This window comes from Haemaphysalis longicornis, unplaced genomic scaffold, assembly GCF_048455015.1.
Source record: "Haemaphysalis longicornis isolate Haplotype H1 unplaced genomic scaffold, Haemaphysalis longicornis Haplotype H1 scaffold_4, whole genome shotgun sequence".
In the NCBI taxonomy this organism is placed as follows: domain Eukaryota; kingdom Metazoa; phylum Arthropoda; class Arachnida; order Ixodida; family Ixodidae; genus Haemaphysalis; species Haemaphysalis longicornis.
Genome location: NW_027526361.1, coordinates 62,984,578 through 63,004,107, shown reverse-complemented (window position 1 = coordinate 63,004,107; position 19,530 = coordinate 62,984,578). Strand labels below are relative to the sequence as shown.

Genomic DNA, 19,530 nt, shown 5'->3' with positions numbered 1-19,530 from the left:
TCGGCTGAGGCACCTGTCATGCCGTAATCTACGGAAATTGTGATTTGAGGTTAAACAGACAATCAGTCCTCTGAAACTGTGATCAGTAGCCAACGCATGTTAAATTGGGCCAGCCTGATCATGCCGACAATGGCCTTCCAGGAAGCAATGAATGTGTTGGTCTATGTTAACCTCTGCGGACGGAATTAAGACATAGTCAGTCGCTGTAGTGCGAGTAGCCACTTCACCTGGACGCCAGCTACACGGCTCTCACGACTTCGACTAGGTCAGTAGCACATCAGCGCCACTCCTGCCTACAGCGTGTCATTGACCACCCTCTACTTTGTGCAGATACATCGCAGCTTGTTATAACTAGGTGTGGTACTTTTGATTTGTTTTCGTGACAGTCAATATGACGTCGCACTTGAATTAAAACAACGGTGTTATTTTCCAGCGTTTCTCAAGAGAGGAAGAGAGAAAGCTTTAACAAGCACTGAAGACGTCAGCACAACTATGGGGGTGAATGTAAATACGCGAGAAGACCCGACGTGGGGGCTCAGTGGCTAAGGCGCTGTGCTGCCGAGCACGAGGACGCGGGTTCGATTCCCAGCCGTGGCGGCCACTTTTCTGATGGAGGCGAAAAGCAAGAACGCCCGTGCGTTCGACCTTTCGGCGCACGTTAAAGGTCGGAATTAATCCGGAGCCCTCCATTACGGCGCGCCTCATCGCCTGCTTTGCGTCGGCGCGTAAAACCCTACAAGCAATCAAACAAATACGAGGGAAGAAAAAAAAAGAAACAGACAAGATGCAATAAATTATGGGGTGGCAAAAGATAACTGGAGGAAAACAGGAGGAGATAATAGAAAAAACAAAGAGAATATAGCCGCGGAAAAAAGATAAAAGTTCAAAAGAGCTTTTATCGCTATCGTCCGTCAGCTTGACAACGCCACGGTCCAAGAAAGTGGGCCGGTGCGATATTAAGGCATGCCCTCGTCGCATGCAGTCGCACGAGTACTAGATCAGCTTAACAAAAACTGGGGGAATCAAAATTTCTATACTTTCATACTGTGCACTCTCAGCGACAATTGTACGCGTGAGCTTGTCTCCTTAATGGAGAACGTGATCTAGCCTCTTTTGTTCATCCTGACGAGCTAACAAATGAATAACGCTTTACCATAAAAAGGCAGGCATTTTCGGATCTACGGGACTGCGTATAACAAAGGTCCGTAGAGGGCCGCAGACGCTGCGTCATAAAGAAACGCCATAAACCAGCCAGGAAGTCAAAACTTGGCACTCAGTGCGCGAAATGTGTGTATACGTGCAGGTGCGTATATTGCGACAGCTGCTGTTGGAGCGACGAGGATGAAAACTCATTCCTCGTAAGAGTCGTCACAGGGCGTGCACGCAAGCTCCCTTTTAGACGAGGCAACTTCGAAAAACGCGACGCGTATGGGAAGGAAACAACGGCAAGAGAATAAAGTACTATACTATAGTTGAATTGCGCTCACAGTCGCTGCGAGGTATTCAGGCACGTATACGCAATTCCGATAATGCGGCCCTGTCTGCGAGCCAGGCGATTGCACAGTCATGAGCAAATGAAATGGGAACACGAAAATATCAACCAAAACACGCATAATTGAAGAGTGCTGTTCGTGGAGGTCAACTAATGGCGCGTTATCGGTACTTTTGGAAAGCCACATTTCCAAACTTTGTTACAATCGAGTCTCGTTATAGCGAACACTGACATAGCGAATTATCGGATATATCGAACTAACTACGAAGTTTGTTTGGTCACGCTTCATTTCAATAGCACCTATTCTTTTTATAGCGAAACAGAAACCTAGAGAGCCGCGCGATATCGGCTATAACGAAGAAATATTAGGTTCCCGCGAGGCTCAAAACTCGACAGCTAGCATAATAAAAGGAAAGTTTTTAAAAAAGTGATACAAAACAACCGTTTTTTTGGTAGCTTAAGGCCCTTTATTGCGCGACACTGTGAAAACAGTCCGCTCAGACTGTGAAAATCCGCCAAGCGTAGGCCACATCCTCCTCAAGTAAATAAGAAGGCCGGCCCGTTTTGTCGAACGAACTTTGTTGTGTTGTAATTTCACGTTCTCACGTTCCGGACTGTTTAGTTTGAACGCAGTGTCTAGAGTGCCGTCCGACGACATTCGAACATTTAAAGCTAGGCTAGCACCGGCCGAAGCGTCTGTCGTTGTAGTGTAGAGGATCCGTCTTATTGATCCGAAGGACGGTGGTTCGAGACCGGCTCTTGTCTTGGGTTTTTTTTTTTTTTCGTCATAAAATTGAACTATAATTTTTATGCGTTAGGTTACTTTTGGTGTTTTAAATTATTTCTTTGTGTGCGTTAGGTTATCTTATGTTATATTTAAGTTAGGTAGCCTGGCTTTACGTTATCTAGAGCGATGTAGTGCCATAGGCGCCAATTTTGTCACAAAACGCCGGTGGATGTCGATATAGTGGAGTGCTTATAATACCGTTGGACGGCACTCTAGACACAGCCTAGTTTGAAATGCCACAAGGAGAAAGATAAGGACTCCCTCGTTTATAATGGGTTCGAAGCCTAGTACAATGCGTTTTTTATCTGGGATTGCTGCGCGAGCCAGATTGCCAATTTATTAGATCCAATTTTAACCTCTACTGTTATAACGAATGTCGGATATAACGAGCTAACTTAATGCCCCTATACTACATCGTTTTAACGTGGTTCGACTGCACTCTAATTAAGCCACGCGTCAATTCGACCTGCATGGAAAGAAATCGCGCAATTTGTGTGTTCTGCTACACACTTGTAACTAAGAGTAAATAGCAAACGATAGTTGAATGTGAATGCTTGCCGAACACGCGACCTCATCTAATGGGTGTCGTTTGTAGCACCCCCCCCCCCCTTTTTTCAAAACAAAATAAAGAAAGAAAGAAGAAATGACACATGGTTTGCCGTTGCCAATCAAGGAATATCCTGTGAAAGCAGCATACACTCCTGCTTATCAAACGCTACCCACTACACCACGCCGGGTTTGCGCTACTGTGGGTGTGTGCCATTTCTTTGGTAGAGCACATCCACAGGAATCAGAGTACGCGGACGGGTTTCTTGTGTTGATCTCTCCCATTGCTTGCGCACTATGTAAGTAATTCATTGATGCCAGTAATGGCGTTGTGGGTATCGCGATATATAGACAAATAAATAAATAAAAAAATTCATTCATTCATGGATTACTCGGCACACGCCCAAATAGTTACCTCCATTCGAAAAGCAGCCACTCTACATTACCCGTGCTTTCCCTTGGTGTCCTGAACTCCTGGACTATTGACTTTTCTTTCTGAATTGATTCAACGCGCCCCTCATTCCTAATTATATTAAACTACATAAATATATGGAAGTTTTGATGCCATTTGCGGCGTAAGGTTTCCCGCCTGCAGACTGCTGTTGACAGGCTGTAGATGCTCAAGAGGACTGTCATTTGGGCTAGTGGCTGGACGCTCATGATTAAAGATCACCGCGGGAAAAACACAGCACAAAAAAAGGAAAAGCAGCGCTGTCCTTTCTACTTGTCGTTCTTTCTTGCGCCGCGTTTTTTTTTTTTTTTCGCGCTGATCTTTAATCATGTAGATGCTTACTGGCCAGAAGTTAAAAGGACAGTTCGCCTCACCCCGAGCTGTCAGAGTCCTAGCTGGCAGCCACTCCCTAGCGTAGGATAATTTCATTTGAGTGAGTACCCCAGAAAGTGGCCAAAAATACAGCAGCCCCTGCAGACGAACTGGTAAGGCATTCGACGCATAATCTGAACTGGAGGTTGCGGGTTCACTCACCAGCCGGGCGCGGATTTTATCCCCTTTCTTTCTTAGCATTCGAAAAGCACTCCTCCTTGCTTTCCTATGTGAACTCGTTCTCGGTGCCTACCCCGAGTGGTGACCGCAATTGGCGATCGTAAAATACCTATTACGTTTGTCGCACATGCTGAGCCCCATTCCAGGGCCTGACGGCGGGAAAACGCAGCGTAAACGCGTCGTTCCCCGCACATTTATTTCCGCCTTCAGGCTAGTTGACAGTGTCAACCTGGCCTTTTAACAGCGAAGCTATTCTTGGTCGACGCTTTCATGGGACGAAACGTGGTAACGCGGTCGAGCGATGTGGAGGGGTATAGCCCAGCGAGGCCAAGGACACATGCAGCAAGTTAAAAGAATGCTTGAACGAGACGTTTGTACAGGGAGAGCTTTTATAATTTTCTAAATGACTTTAATTTGTGGCAATTTTTGTACTTGTCGACATTGTTGAGCAACAAGGAAATACTAGGCATAATTGAGGCGATACATCAAACGTAAGTGATATTTGCAATATGTTATTTTATTTTAAAAAAGCATGGCTGCTTGATTCTTGGAATAGCAAATAAAAAAAACACGCCGTGAAAACCTAAAAGTGCTCATGGCGCCTTCTCGTGGCAGTGTTTCAAGTTGAAAACTAACAAAAGGTTCCAGCAGATGGCGCGAGCAGTGGAACACGGCAAAAATGAATTGGCGTGAACGGGAATCAGTCTGCTGGCTTTGAGAAGTTCTGTGAAGCTTAGCCTTGTGATTAGGGAACGCCAGTTAGCGTTTAGAAGGCTCTACTCCCATAAGGCTCTGCTGAATAAAGAAGTTTTACTTTCTCTCTCTCTCTCTCTCTCTCTCTCATTCGCTTAGTCCCAGGACGCCTCACTGTCAGGTGAGCCATGCGGAAACAAGATTCTACTGGTCATATCATACGCACACACTCTCAAACGAGACAGTGAGTGTGCATATGACTCGTGTCTCCTGAGAACTCCTGTGGTGAATCTCATTTTTTAACCACTTGCAGAGATAAGGCTACGTTGTTGACAAACATCTCTGCAGCAAATTCCGTGCTTGTGGTTCCCGTTGTGCAGCGACATGCGTGAATAAAAGAGCCGAGGCGACAACGGCCGTCGGCTCGCTCCGGACGCGGGACAATGGCCTCCCAGCAGCCACGACGGCTGCTTGCTAGTATCTCGTGCAACGACGACGACTCAAAGGGCCGCCGCCACCTGTGGCTGGCCGAGCTGGCGGCGACTCTGGGGGCCATGTCGTACGGCCTCTCCGTGGGCTACTCCTCCCCAGCGCTTCCCGACATGCGCCAGCGGCTGCACTTCACTGCAGACCAGAGCAGCTGGTTCGGATCTCTTCTCAACATCGGCGCGCTCGTCGGCGGCCTCACAGGCGGTAGGCTTGTACGCACGGCGTGGACTTCTCCCTTGTTTTTCTGACCCGTGCTTGTACTTTTCCCGAAGGTTGATTTGCACAATCACGGTTACGACGCGCTTATGCTGTGGCGCAATCCATCATCATGCAAAAGAACCCTCATGCTGTGCCTGCGCCGCGTATGTTATCTAGAGGCTTCATCGCAAATTGTCGTCATTTAAGGCGCTTCTCATACCGTGCTTGATGCAAATAATGGTCGAGTTTCTAAAAACTAAAGTTGCATGGATTTGACGTCCGCTCCAAAACAAGCTACTAATACAATTCGTAAAAAGAGTATAGTCAAGACGAAAAAGGGTGAAGCGATTTGTTTGAGGCCATGAGAATAAAGAGACTATGTGTTTGGTTCACATTAGTTTGGTTCACATTAGCCTCTCGCAGTGTCTAATATCTTAAATCTCGCGGGCGTCGATGAAGCGCTGACAGCAACGGTTTTATGTTCCCCTAGAAGAAAAAAATAGCCTCGTGTGATTGATTCGCTGCAAATGACGCCGGGAGACGTTAGTATTTATGCCCCTCCGGCCACCTAACGGCTCCTCCGCTGAACCTGTTTTCATTCTCCCATTTACTGCCCCTCTGATCCTCTCCTCTTCCTCTTCTTCCTCCTCCTCCATTTAGCACCTATGTCTCAATCCTACTATTTCATTCCCACACTCTTCCCTGCTCCGATCCTTCACCTTCCACACTCCTTCTGGCCTTCTCCATTCCCCTCCAATACCCCCCAAACGTGCTTTATGGGCTACAGAAGCTCTAATCGCGTACCTGCAAGATGGCCTAGGGTATTCAGACTTTGTTCTGCACAAGTAATGCAACAGTTACCTTCAGTGTCCTGTTCAGAAATACCTGAGAAATTGGTCGCCACTACAAATGGTGATGGTGGAGAGTATGAAACGTTTATCGTCTTATCGGCGGGCTTGTCGCGTGCGCTCGGCTAGTGTCACTAGATGAGTACAGAGTATCGGCACTCCTTTCTCCTATTGTTCCGTGCCGCCGTTATAATCATTGGTCAGTTCGCATTACGTGGCATTTGTTTGCACTGCGACGGTTCATGGGCGCCGCCATTTGGTTATTTATGCGGTTTAGTCGTTCAACTCTGCTAGGCTTAGCTTGTCCTCCCTGGTCTGCGTCTGCGCGCGACTGGCGTCGTTCCGAATGCGAATCAAAGATAACGCGTGTAACCGCATTTCAGCAGCAGAAGTGTGTCCAAAGATGCGGCAAATTCTGGGTCCTGCTTGACGCATGCGCTCGGCGTCTTGGGCCAGAACTGCTCTATTTAGTGGAACTAGTCCTGCCTAACTTTCAAAGATAATCTGCAAACATAATCTTTACCAGGAACACATGATATGGGGCACCCATTGTTCCCAGGCGGCTTATCATCCATAATCCTTATCATCGATGCTTGTTTTTGCTTTCCTTACACGAATTCTGGGCTCTATGCTGTATGACTCATTAACCTGACGCATGCGCTCGGCTTCTTAGGCCTTGGCGTTTTTGCCCACGGAGATTGTTCTTGCCCACGGCGATGAAACCGTTGGGAGGTAAAAGCTCTCTACGACAGCAAGCCATTTTTTCTAGGACAGTCGATCCGGTACCTGGGCCGACGGTACCCGCTGCTGGCGACCGCAGCCGTGCACACCGCGGGATGGGTCCTGATAGCCGCAGGAAGCGCACCCTGGCCGCTCTTGCTGGGCCGAACCCTGACCGGAGTGGCGACGGGAGCTGTGGCACTCACGGTGCCCGTCTTCGTCTCGGAAGTGAGTTCTGCGGCAAGGCAGCCGCGACGATCACTCCCCCCGCTCTCTCTCTCTACACCGTCCTCTTGCCACTTTACCTCTTTTCCCCACCTTCCCTGTGCCTGTGTGCAGGATAAGAAACTAAGGCCTAGTTTGTATATCTCCAAGTCAGCAGGCCAGCTTTAGTTTTAAGGCCTTGCTCTGGATAAGTTATTGTCTACGTCACGAAAACACACAACCCGCCGCGGTGGCTCAGTGGCTAAGGCGTTGCGCTGCTGAGCACAGGTCGCGGGTTCGATTCCCGGCCGCGGCGGCTGCTTTTCTGATGGAGGCGAAAAGCAAAAACGCCCGTGTGTACGAGATTTCGGCGCACGTTAAAGATCCCCAGGTGGTCAAAATTAATCCGGAGCCCTCCACTACGGCGCGCCTCATCGCCTGCGCTGCGTCGGCGCGGTAAAATCCTACAATCAACGAAAACAACAATTTAGCGGGAGAATTGAAATTTTGGCTTAAAGTGTTTAATTTCTCACTGAATAAAGCATCGTTTGCTGGCGGACAAGCGCTGAGGGCACTATAAAACACTAAATCTTTCGAATAAAATAAACTTTTATTTTGTCTGCATGACCCCTTTAAACTTAACATTGACGAGTGTAAAACTATACTCGGTTTTTGCAAGTGGCTCCAGACGAACGACGCATTTTTGAGTTGACCACTACGGAGCATTTTGGATCCATTTGGCATTATACCAACCTTCCGTTATCAAATAAATAAAAATGGCGGATGCGTCATTGCTGTTCCGCATGCAGACGAATTAGGCACGAATACAGGCGTGACGTCATAATGTAAACCTTATTTAATCATTCCTGTATCTAACGTGTCGTAACACGTGACGTCAAACTCTTTTCATGGACTACCGAGAGCCTGCGGCGGAGCAGTCATGTTTATTTGAAGACATTCGAAAGAGAGCCACCCCGCGTGCCGTTTTGAAGGACTTCATTTCTGCTTTAACCGCGCAACTTGGACGAGGACGAAGCGAGGAAGACGACACGGGTGCTTCTTCGCTTCGTCCTCGTCCAAGTTGCACCGTTAAAGCAGAAATGAATTCGTACCAACTCGCCCAGCTTACCATCCTCTTAAACCATATTTTAAAGCGAAGCTTTAATGTTCTCGCTGCTGGCGTCTGTAACGCGAAAATGCCCTGCAGGGAAACTAATTTTCTCTGACGACGATGACGAATGATCGTTGGTGAAGTGAACGAAAAAAAAATTCAAGCGGCTTAGCTCAGCTAACGTTAGATATGCAAAGCAAAAGCTTGGCTTAGTCTGGTTGAGTCTTGGTTTCTCTTGGTTAACCCTTGATGCAGCTGTGTTGCCGACCACGGCTCAAAGCCGTTCGGTCCCGTGCAACGCTCACGCGAGGAGGCCCGGCCTCGCTTCCATTCTCTTTCACGGCGAACGCGGCGCAAGATGGTGCACATCGCCCGAGACGCCCCAGTGGCGCATGCGTGGGAGGCTGCGGGTTTGGTCGGCTGTCGATCAGCTAGCAGAACGACTTAAAATTGGGCCTTGTGCGCAGCGCCGACAGCGGGCCCGGAGAATCACGCGATGCGCTTCGAGGGGTGTGTCGCCGACCGTGTGTCTCCCGTCAAAAGGTTAACTTACGCATCCTCCGCGAAACCGCTGGACGAAAGTAGTAAAGCTTTGCTTTCAGATACGCTTTAGTGGCCGGAATCGAACCTGGGTCCCTGGCGTTATGAAGCCGGCGATTGCTCCATTTCGACGCGGTCGAAACGCAGTCCAAAGTCAGACGACAACCAAAGGATCCGTCACGAGAAAGCTTCGCCTTTAGCCACCGTCGTCGTTACACGGAGGGGTGCATGATTTTTTTTATGAAGAGCGTCATATTCCCTGACGGACACTGAAGAGCCAGAAGAGACATCTTGCGCCTAGTCCTGCAGGTTTGAAGGACGCAAGCATATTTGAGTCTCGGTAATTTGTCGCGAATAGGGTTAAAAAGTGCTGATATCGGGCAGTGCCATTGCCTGCACACATGGCAAGGCTAGGTTCGTCCGTTGACAAACACCAACTATATTGCTGCCCCTCCTGTTCAATAGCGTATTTTAGGATCTACACTGCCGGTGCAGAAACTCATCCACTCGAAATGCCTTTGTCAGAATTACCAACAAGCTCAAAGTTCGACATACTCCAGGCACGAGCACAGCGAACTAATTAGAATTATGCTTGCCTGAATGCCTTGCATATCCATAACGTTCTTCTTGTAGTGCAATTAACCGCACCCATTTTGAAAATAATGAACGTTACCACCGAGGTAAGGAATTAGTGATATCTACATCTATATAGGAAAGCAGGTCATAAAATTCCCGCGCAAACGCACACGTAACCTCCTTTATTTCAGCAGAAATTTCAGAGTAATCAAAACACTTGTTACGAAGCTCGCTACGAAATGCACGTGCAAACATAGGTGTAAATTTGCTTTAACCCACCCCACCGAGTGACGGCTCAACCACCACCATTTTTTGCTCGAATAAATTGTTATCTTTTCTCTCTCTACCTGGAGCAGGAATGGCAGCGCAGTAGATATTCTAATTGAGGGCAGCATTGGCTGTTATTTACATCGGTTAATCGGTTAATGCCTTTACCTTAGTTTGTTAATGAACATGCACAGGGCTTCGCACTATCCTTCCGTTAGCTTACAGAGACGTCCAGAGGTGCGTCTCCGTCCCCACGTATTCATTCCTTTGTTTCCCTAGGTGAGTCCGAAGAATATGCGGGGCCTATTGGACACGGTGTGCACGATGGCCATCACGTTCGGTATACTCGCTGCATACGTGATGGGCAAGTGGCTACACTACAACATTTTGGCCGCTGCGTGCATCGTTCCGGCAGTGGCCATGGCAGCCATCTTGCCCACGCTCGCTGGTTCGCCCCGCTGGCTTCTGCAGATGGGCCGTGAGGAGTCAGCGCTCAGGTGAGGAAAAACGTGTTGTCGTCAAAAGTACCGTATTTTCTCGATCCCAGTCTGGAAACTTGTCTACTTAGCAAAAAGAATGTCTCAAAAAGTTTACATTTTTAACGTTAATTTGCTCGAATCTAAGCACTTATCCCCGCTTTGAGCATCAATGGTTCGAAAAAAAAAAAAAGGAAGCGCTTATAATCGAGGGATATACGGCAGTTAGGATGAATCAAAGACAAAAGGAAACTGGCCGCGGATCTGCTCGCCGCGCTACAAATGGCGGCGACAGACGATCTTCATATGCCACGCCTGCGAAATAAGATCCCCCTTTATAGCTTAGGCCTTCACGCTCTTCCTCCTCCCATTCTCCCCTTACTTCCCACCGCTCTCAATCCTAGAGTAAGGAAGGGGGAATGGCATTCCCCCTCCCATTACCCTCCCCTCTGTTCCCTGCGCTACACTTCCCTTTCCCTATATTCTCCCCTTCTCGTTCCCCAAACTTGCCCCTGGCCCCCTTCCCGCCTCCTTTCCCCATTCCTCTCTCAATGCCGCTTCCATCCTGCTATCTCCCCGGGCCTTTTCTTTCCTTTTCCTCCCCTCCTTATCCAACATCCTCCTTGCCCTGCTCCCATCTCCCCTCTCCCTATTTCACCCCCCATCTCCTTATCCCGTATTCTCATTCCCTAGATATTCTTTCCCTCTATATTCCCTCCTCCTACAATATTGACGTATGGATACGAGCATGAAGACTAAACTAGGCCACTTGGCGGAGATTCGGCGTCAACCGTTTTGGCTGGCGCTAAATATGTCTAAACAATACCGTTCGAAAACTTCAAGAGGCCTCCAATAGTTCCACACTTAAACAAACTTGGAGTTAATCGTGGGAGTTAAGCGCACCATCAATCATGGTAGACATCATGTTTGCTTAAATAATAATGAACCAGTACTTCCCCAACAGACCTCCCACCGAGATGCATTTGCAGAGCAATTAGGGAGTTATGTGCTCGTTTGTCTTGCCCGATAGTATATTCGTTCAAGGCGCCGTAACGGCTTGCCAAGAAACGGTATTCGCCCAAATATATACTGCCGGTCTGTTTTCCTTTTTGCATAATTTTCTAAATCCACTTGAGCCTGCATCGCAATGATTGGAGTAATATAACGAGACCTTAAAAATGCCGTGCTTTTCGTTGCGGCAAGCTGCGCGATAAATCTTTCATCATCAACATAGTGTTTAGAGAAATTATGGTGCAAGTCCGGGGAGTCGCAACGAAAGCTTTAACGAAGTGTCCGGGGTCTGCGGCAAGTGGAGAGGTGAACGGCTCTGCAGCCGCGCCCAGGAGCGGGAAGTACTTACAACGGGAAGGGAGATGGTGAAAGTCGCACGTTTTGGTTCTTTCGTTTTTCAAACCTGCCTAGTCTAAAATCAAGGAACTATTCATTACGCCCGTCTCGTGCTGTGTTTGGGATCGTACCTCACTATCCTATTGCGTGACCCGTTTTTTAAGGCTTACAAAATTTTCCGCTATAGCTTCGTACTCATCACCAAGTTATTAATACGCAGATGCGTATGCAGCTAATATTACTTATTTATTCAGTTTAGTTGGCAGCAACGCGTTTTTATGGTTAACGTCGCGCCACTCCGGCAATTAGACTCCGAATACTTGATCAGCTGACCTGTCAGTATGTAGTTCGCTGCACCGACAAGACAGCGGCCGGCATACCTATACAGAAATACTGGGCTCAATATACAGCTGCTGGCTTATCTGTTGTCTTTAACCTAAGCCCCCCTGTTCACAGATATGAAGCCGGTCAACGCTCCCTTTTACTACCAGAGAAAATTGCCCGGGTCGGGTGTTATGCCGCTGACATCAGCTTAGATCTATATAAACCTTTTACGCACGCTTCGTAATGTTTTAACCAACCTGTGCATGACTAAGGTTATGTTCCGACTTCAAACGCAGAAGCCATATCGTGATCTGTGGACATAAAAAAACGGCATGTCACGCAGTTCGGTTGGCTGAGACGTGAAATGACGTCTCTTTAAAGTTATTACGACAGTGCGGCAACAGTCTGAACCCGGCCTAACACAGAGCTAACACGCTTGAGACAAAAGCGGCACCTACCTTTCACGTCTGGAAGGTTTTTCCACACCCCTGAAAATGATCTGCATATTATCACGTTACCACTGGCGTGACAGATAGTGTTCCGCACTTGCTTTCCCGCACTATATTTTGTGGCATCACGAATCTTGCAAAATGAAGCACGGAGTTGGCGGAGCTCGCCCAAGCGTTTTTCGTAAACGAACACTGGATCAGCACAGTCCACCGTATTGCTCACGATGTGACAGCGCCCTCCAGTTCTACCGAGGCCAAGACGTCACCGAGGAGTTCAATGCCATGCGACAGGGCGTAGCTGCCATGGCCGGTGCCAAGTCGTCTCTGACACTGGCGCAACTGTCGCTGCCTGGCGTCTACAAGCCGTTCCTGTACACGCTGGCCGCACTATTCCTGCAGCAGTTCTCGGGCATCGTGGTCATGCTGTTTTATACGCACGACATCTTCGCTGCAGCGGGGACGAGTCTGTCGGCACCGGACAGCGCGATCATCGTGGGCGCCGCACAAGTGAGTGATAAGGCATACGGAAGATCTTTCTGTTGCGTGAGCAGAGAACTTAGGCCAAGAATTTCGCCGTCGATCCGCTGACCGAGAGCGACAGGATAAAAGAGAGGGTGCGTTCCAATTTCTCCTTTAGACGGCTTCGTTTCTCCTTTAGACGGCTCCTTTAGACGGCTTCATTCGAATGAAGCAGTCAACGAAGACTGCTTCGAAGAGACAGCATCGAAGTCAGCAAGGATGCAGGCTATACCTTCCTGTCTAAACTACCAAGTGACGCCAGCGCCACATTTTTGTATACTAATAATGTGACAAATTAACTTGTTATTTCATTAAAATATTTAGTAGAATTTACTAGTTGTGAGAATGCTTTTGTTTAGTTTTTAAATCATTTAATGTTAGTAATAACAAAAATATTATTTACGAAACCTGCAGCTTGCGTTACTCAACGTGTCGGCTACGAGGCTGTCGTCTGCGTTGGTGTTGCGTTTAGGATGGCGGCGCCGTTTTAATTTTATTACTTTGGACATCTAGTTAGACTACTTTGTAAGCTGTCTACCAAGCCATCCGCGAATCGGAACGCAGCCAGAGTGACGCACCGCGTGCGGAGAGAAGTGACGTCAGCTGAGAGGCGCGACGGCATTGGCCGTGGCGGCGCTGCGATCGTGCCGCTGCCGGCCAAGCGTGCGGGTATCGGCTAGTTAGTATGCCACGATGCTCACAGCGCAAGATCGGACCAAGGAAAGAGAAAAGGACAACAAAACAAACGCCTGTTTGTTGTCCGTCTCTGTCCGCGGTCCGTTTCTGCGCTGTGAGCATCGCGCTAGAGAGCGGTCAAGTTGATGTGCGGCACGCGCTCTTCTCCATCCGGTCCGTCAGTCGCACGTCGTCTTGACGCGTTTTGTCACCGCTTGTATGCGTTGTAAAATGGAGTGCGCAGCGAGTGCAGGACCGAGTAGGCGGAAAAAGATGGTATAGGAAAGACGGCGATGAAATACCTATACTGGTGGACAACAAAAGCAGTGATGACAGATTAAGGCTGCTACTAAAGCGAGAATACGTGACCACCCAGACGGGTGCGCAAAGCACGGTTGGCACGGTGCGCGAATGGGGTGTGAAAAACGCCGTGATGCGGGATTCTAAAGGCGGAACAAGGCATGCGCATTGAGCCGAACCAGAAGTTCGCGAGGAGAATCACGTGATCGTAAAAAGTCCTCCAACAAATTGTCCACTGATACTTATTTGCTTAGTCACTCTATCCCGCTGTGTCGTACCGCTATTTGTCGGCGCAGCGCAGGGGATCCTAAGCTTTACCGAGTACGCACCCACACGCGCATCAAAAGCGAAAGTAAATGTATTCCAAGCCACCCATGCGAGATGCAAGAAACTGGGAAAAACGAACGTTCTAACTTACCACAATGCAAAAAATTGCTTGGCGATTACGATACCCCCTAATGCGATATTTGGGCGCAGCAACAGTGTGCTGAGGCAGCACTCACTCGTGGGTGATCTCGACGGCAGTGATGATGAGCCTCTGCGTCGACGGCGCGAAGCACGTCTCAGGAAGGGACCGCGAACTGCTTCTTAAGCTAACGCACATCATAGTCCCGCGCACGTCCCCCTCACGTTTTCGCCAAGCGTCGTGCCGTCGAGCGCCTCGTGCGGGCACAGCATACTGCCCCTTCCCCTCCCCCACCGCACACTTTTGTAGAGCGCTCTCTCGCGCCGCTACGGCGAGCCGCCCTCCCCTCCCAATTTCGCGACACTCTCCTCCTTTGCTTTCTTTCATCGTTCGCTTTTTCTTTCACTCGTCGGTCCTGCCATCGTTCACTCGGTTACGGCGGCGACGCGGCTCAGCCCAGAGACGGCCGCCAAAGGGCTACGCCCTAAAAACAAACTCCCAGGTAGCGAATTTTCCTCCTTCCCGCCCGCAGGTGGTGTGCGTCGGCCTCGCTACGCGCCTCACGGACCGTGTCGGTCGGCGGCCGCTCATGCTGTTCTCGCTGGCCGTGTCGTGCGCGAGCTTGGCCGCCCTAGGCAGCTTCTACCACTTCAAGCGCACGCTGGGCCCCGGCTTCGTGGCGTCGTACGGCTGGCTGCCGCTCTTCTCGCTCTGCCTCTACTTCCTGGGCTTCTCGGTGGGCCTCAGCCCGCTGCCGTCCATCCTGATGGGCGAGATGCTGCCCATGCACGTCAAGGGCGCCGCCACCAGCCTGCTCATCGCCTTCTACTTCGCCTGCGGCACGCTCATCGCCAAGGAGTACGGCGACATGCTGCGCGCCTTTGGCGACGACGGCCTCTACTGGTTCTTCGCCAGCTTCATGGCAGCCGGCTTTTTGTTCGTGGCCGTGTTTCTGCCCGAGACCAAAGGAAAGACCCTGGAAGAGATCGCGCACATCTTCGGCTCGGGCTCCTCCCTTCCTGGGTCTGGAAGCTGATGAACGGCGTCGCTGGTGTACAAGGGATGCCTGTGCCGCGGCGCTCTGAACAAGCTTTGCTTGAAGTAAGAGTCCACGCGTGCGTCGCGTTGCGTGCTGCGAACTGCGTTGAATTATTGTCAAGCTGATAGTGACCTATACCACTGGCTGCCTCATCTGTACAGGCTTTGTCAAAATTTTCTAGGCCAAGCCGAAAGTGCGCAGGACGCAGAAAATTCAATGTACAAGCTTGCGTCCCGAGCGAGGCTGAAACGTTTTATGCGGGAGAGCTAAAGAATTCACCTTTCTTAATGTCATAAAATATATTCCTCCTATTGAAAGGTAAAGCTTATTCTTTGAATTCTTTGTGGTCCAGAAGGCTTAGGACTGGCCTAGAAAATTTTCACAAGGGGTGTACGACACAATATTAGGTTTGTAACGAAACACGGAGTCTGTTACATCGTGTTACATCCACATGGTGTTAAAAGCGTGCTACGTCTACACGCTTTTCTGCACGCGCGTGCGCAAACACACGTGCACATTCAGTACCGTACCCAGCCCGCGCTTATTACATACAGGGTGTGTGATAAGCTGGACCCTTAACCAAATTACCTTGCAAAAGGAAAAGCTATGAGCTCATTGAGAAAGCATGATATTTGCCTATACCTTATAGGTAGCACAAATAACGTATTGCAAGGGAAACAGCATATCAGACCGCGTCAGAAAGCTGTGTTTGGACGATGGTGTCATCTTTGTGAATGTTATTATGGCTTAACGGGAATCGGGTCATCAGGCTGTCACAGTGCAAGAATCCTCGCTTCCTACGGATGACCTGTAATCTTCAAACGGCTACGCGTGATTCAACTGTAATGCAAGTGGACACGGCTCAGGGCTTAAAACACGAAGCATCTCGCGATGAGTCAATAATTGTGTTTGGTGCTGTGTAAAAAATAAAACAGCTTGCACGTGCGCTCCATGGAATATAATTACGTCAGTGCAACATAACTGAAGCGCTGTGACGTAAAACACGATGGCACTGAGCAGCCCAGAAGGTGATGTGCATTGAGCGAAGCCTCAGGGGAATTGTGTGGCATAAACGCCTCCAAGATTCGAGTGGGAGTGACCTCAACTCCTTCCGTGATGCGCCATTGGCCTTGACAACTTTTTTCTAGTATAAAATGAAGAAACATCCAACCTCGCAACCGTGGTAGGTCTTGCAGGTAGGCCCCTCAGCTGGTACACAGAAACATGTTTCTGGGGCTCGGAAATCCTCGCGCGGAATAAAAACACAATGGACGTGAGTATCAGTGTTTGTATTCTTCTTATATAAAATCTAGCGTCATTATGTTAACAACGTACAAACTTGTTCCGAAACTTGTTCCGGTGCGCTATTTGTCACACGTTTACAGCACTTCTACAAGTACGGTCGACACGTTGAAATGCATACGACGATGAGTCTTCACGGCTATCTTCGGTCTACGCGCGGCATAAAAAGACATACCTACAGCGTCGCCAACGGCACGTGCTTTCGAGTTACGTATAAAAGAACAAAACAAGGGCAACAAAATTTCTATACGCAACCAATGATTTCTGTACAGTGTTCTCTCTCACTGCTGGTGACTGCGATCACAACACTCCTTGACGCCATGGCACTTGCGAAGATTGGGAACATGACTTTTCTACGTATGCGCGCTGCGATCGGTAGTGCAGCCAGTCCGAACAAAGAAAAGTTTTGACTTGTTTCAGACCGTCTCGTGCGGAGTCCATTGCGCACAACACCAGGCGACTCTAGTCGGCCTGCAGTAAGCAGTTTGCATTACGACACCTTTCACACGACGATGCACATCACCGGTTGAGTAGGTGCAAGTGAACATGTGCAGCATCGGCCTGTAATATCACATGTCGGCGGCGTTCGCACGTTTCTTCACTCGGCTTGTAACGAAGAGTTCCAAAATGCGTACTTTCTCTGCGCACCCCGAAGTGCATATGCAGGGCCCGGCCTCTCTCTTATCAGCGGACCTCTCCATAATTGGCCTGAAGGAGGCAGCGAGTAGACGGTGTCGAGCTACTGGGAAGATGATCCTGACCGGAAATCGAGGCGAAAAACTTTTTGCATTTCTTTCTCAATAATTTGATCGTAAATTTGTTCAGTTCGTTTCCCGCCTAGCTTACTTCGAATAGCGCATACCGTTCGTCGTTATTAATTGGTGCTGGCGGATTTTGTTCCGATAAGTAAGTTCGATGAATTAAAAGAGTGCATATCGCATCGATAACACCACCGTCGATAACAAAGTAATATAAAAACAACCAACGTATTGTGACTAGCGAGTTATTACGGCTGCGAGTTCTGCGTTGTTGCTGCTGCCACCAAGCTCGGCTTTCCTGAATTAAAGGCAGCCTAACGGACGCTGAGACAGTTAAGCCTGTCACGCCGAAACTGCACCTGCCTGCGGCCAAGCCTATGCTGGTGGATGAACAAGACAGGCGGGAGACTTCATTCCCTGGCGATTGTAGCGGAGGGCACGCGGCGCTGACCAAGCAGAACAGTGCTGCCGGCGCGTCGGTGTTTCCTCCCAACCGGCTTCCGTGAGCTGTCGGCTCGGTGCGGCGGCTTTCTCTTCGCCGCCGACGGCATTCGCGATCGCACTGGAGGCGCCCCGGGGGCGCCCTGGGGTCACCATCAGGAGCACTTGATGGACCCGTCGTGCACCTTGGTCCACATGCTGCGCAGTTCTTCCGGCGTCATCGAGTGCGCCGTCACGAGCCGGCGGAACTGGCACGGGTCGTTCTTGCGCTTGTAGAACTTGAAGCCGTTCGAGTTGACCGGCTTGAGGCCCAGCTTTTGCGCCACCATGCCGGTGACGAAGATGTCCTCCATGAAGAAGAAGGGCGTGTCAAGCGCCGCGCGGTACAGCGGCCCGATCACGTCGCTGGACATGACGTAGCCGGTGCCGGACAGGTAGTCCGGGTACGTGTGGTGCGTGTACACGAACGGCGGCACGTACCACTTGGAGGTCCAGTCGCGCACGGGCGTGGCGCCTCGTATGAGGCAGCCCATCAGGAGCCGCGGCCCGCCCTTGGCGCGCAGCAGCGCCACGAGGTTGGGCACGTTCACGTACATGTCGTCGTCCGTCTTGAGGACGTAGCGCGACTGCGGGCAGTGGCGGTCCACCCACTTGAGCAGCACCACCGACTTGACGGTCAGGTTGTTGTACGTGTCGAGGAAGTCGGCCTGCACGATGTCGCCGAAGTGCTCGCTCTCGGCGCGCACCTCCTCCTGGAGCGAGGCGTTGGCCGTGCGGCCCAGCAGGAAGAGGCCCCGCACGGCCGGCGAGGCCGCGTCCCGGAGCCACGTGTCGCGGAGGGCGCGGCGCGCGGCCGCGTTGGCCACCGCCGAGCACACGACCACCAGCAGGAAGCGGGGGCAGGGGTGGCGGGGGCCGGGCACCACCAGGGACGAGTCGTTGGGCACGAGAAGCCGCAGGTTCTGCTGCGCCAGCAGCCAGGACATATCGGGCCGGTGACGGCCGCTATTCATGTTCCGGTACAGGATGCCGTAGCAGAACAGCAGGCAGACGGCCAGGGCGGCCAGCCGGGGGAGCAGCCGCACGGTCAGCGACGCCATGTCCTCCTGCGGACGAGACGGAAAAACGTTGGAGCGGGCAGTGTACCACTGGGAACGACGCGCAGGAGCGACGCAAATCAGGCTGGTCGCAAATGGCAAAAGATGTGTTGTTCAGGCAATATCAGGCATTAATTTGTAAAATAAACGTTGCATCTTAAGCACCTTGAAAATTGCACCTTGGTACGGAAATTTCCAAAGTGATTTCTTCACTGGTAATTGTAGGTGTGGCGCTTAGATTTGGTCATAAAACGTCGCGCATAGGTTCGATTAATACGAAGTTAACTGACCGCTTCACATCCAGGGAATCATGGAACATTCAAAATGTGTACGCTCTCGAGCCCACACGGTGGCTGAAGACGACCAGTGACAGCGCGACTCGGACTGTGGAGTCACTCGAATTAAATTTATCTCTCTGTCTCTTCATCTCTTTCTGTCTGTATTCCCGTACCAACATGCGCATCATGTTGCTTTTAGCTAACTTGCTTTGTGTGGAAGCAAGTTAGCAAAACGACCGATTTTGTTACAAACATGGCTTGATGCTCCCCGCGTTAATTTTTCTCCGAGTCGACTTTCTTAAATTTTCCCTTCCGCTTCCACAAAAAAAAAAAAAAAAATTACACCATCTTCCCGTGGGGAACCATGAGGAGGATGCGAAGCATCATGGGGGTTCCGTGTAGGTTCCATTGTGTTGCCGTTATGTTGTTTCATTTATCGGAGCACGAATGGGAACGTAGTGTGAACCCCCATGTAGAGACAGAGAAATGTAGAGACAGCGAAGAGACCGACACCCGCATTACCTGATCGAACACCTCCTGGTTCTCGTCTTTCTTTATTGCGTGCTCACGCTCCTACCCCGCTGCACGCCCTCTTCGTCCTCTTCTCTGGTTGAGTTGCAAGGCTCGTGGCCCTTCCCGCCACAG

At 50.1% G+C, this 19,530-nt stretch overlaps 2 protein-coding genes across 7 annotated transcripts in view; one reads left to right on the top strand and one right to left on the bottom strand.

The window, feature by feature from the left end:
* The window catches only part of LOC144179771 (uncharacterized), a 78,970-nt gene extending 62,684 nt beyond the window's left edge, over window positions 1-16,286 (top strand). Inside the window, exons 6-10 of the mRNA XM_077708210.1 lie at window positions 4,913-5,214; window positions 6,826-7,004; window positions 9,754-9,971; window positions 12,304-12,577; window positions 14,503-16,286. Of these exons, the coding sequence (XP_077564336.1) occupies window positions 4,913-5,214; window positions 6,826-7,004; window positions 9,754-9,971; window positions 12,304-12,577; window positions 14,503-15,006 (1,477 nt within the window). The 3' untranslated portion in view covers window positions 15,007-16,286. The remainder of the gene's footprint in view (window positions 1-4,912; window positions 5,215-6,825; window positions 7,005-9,753; window positions 9,972-12,303; window positions 12,578-14,502) is intronic.
* LOC144178843 (beta-1,3-galactosyltransferase 1-like) overlaps window positions 16,284-19,530 on the bottom strand; it is a 116,235-nt gene continuing 112,988 nt past the window's right edge. For all 6 annotated transcript variants that reach the window (XM_077706975.1, XM_077706978.1, XM_077706977.1 and 3 more), the window contains exon 2: window positions 16,284-18,616. In XM_077706975.1, coding sequence (XP_077563101.1) covers window positions 17,666-18,616 — 951 coding nt within the window. In that variant the 3' untranslated portion in view covers window positions 16,284-17,665. The remainder of the gene's footprint in view (window positions 18,617-19,530) is intronic.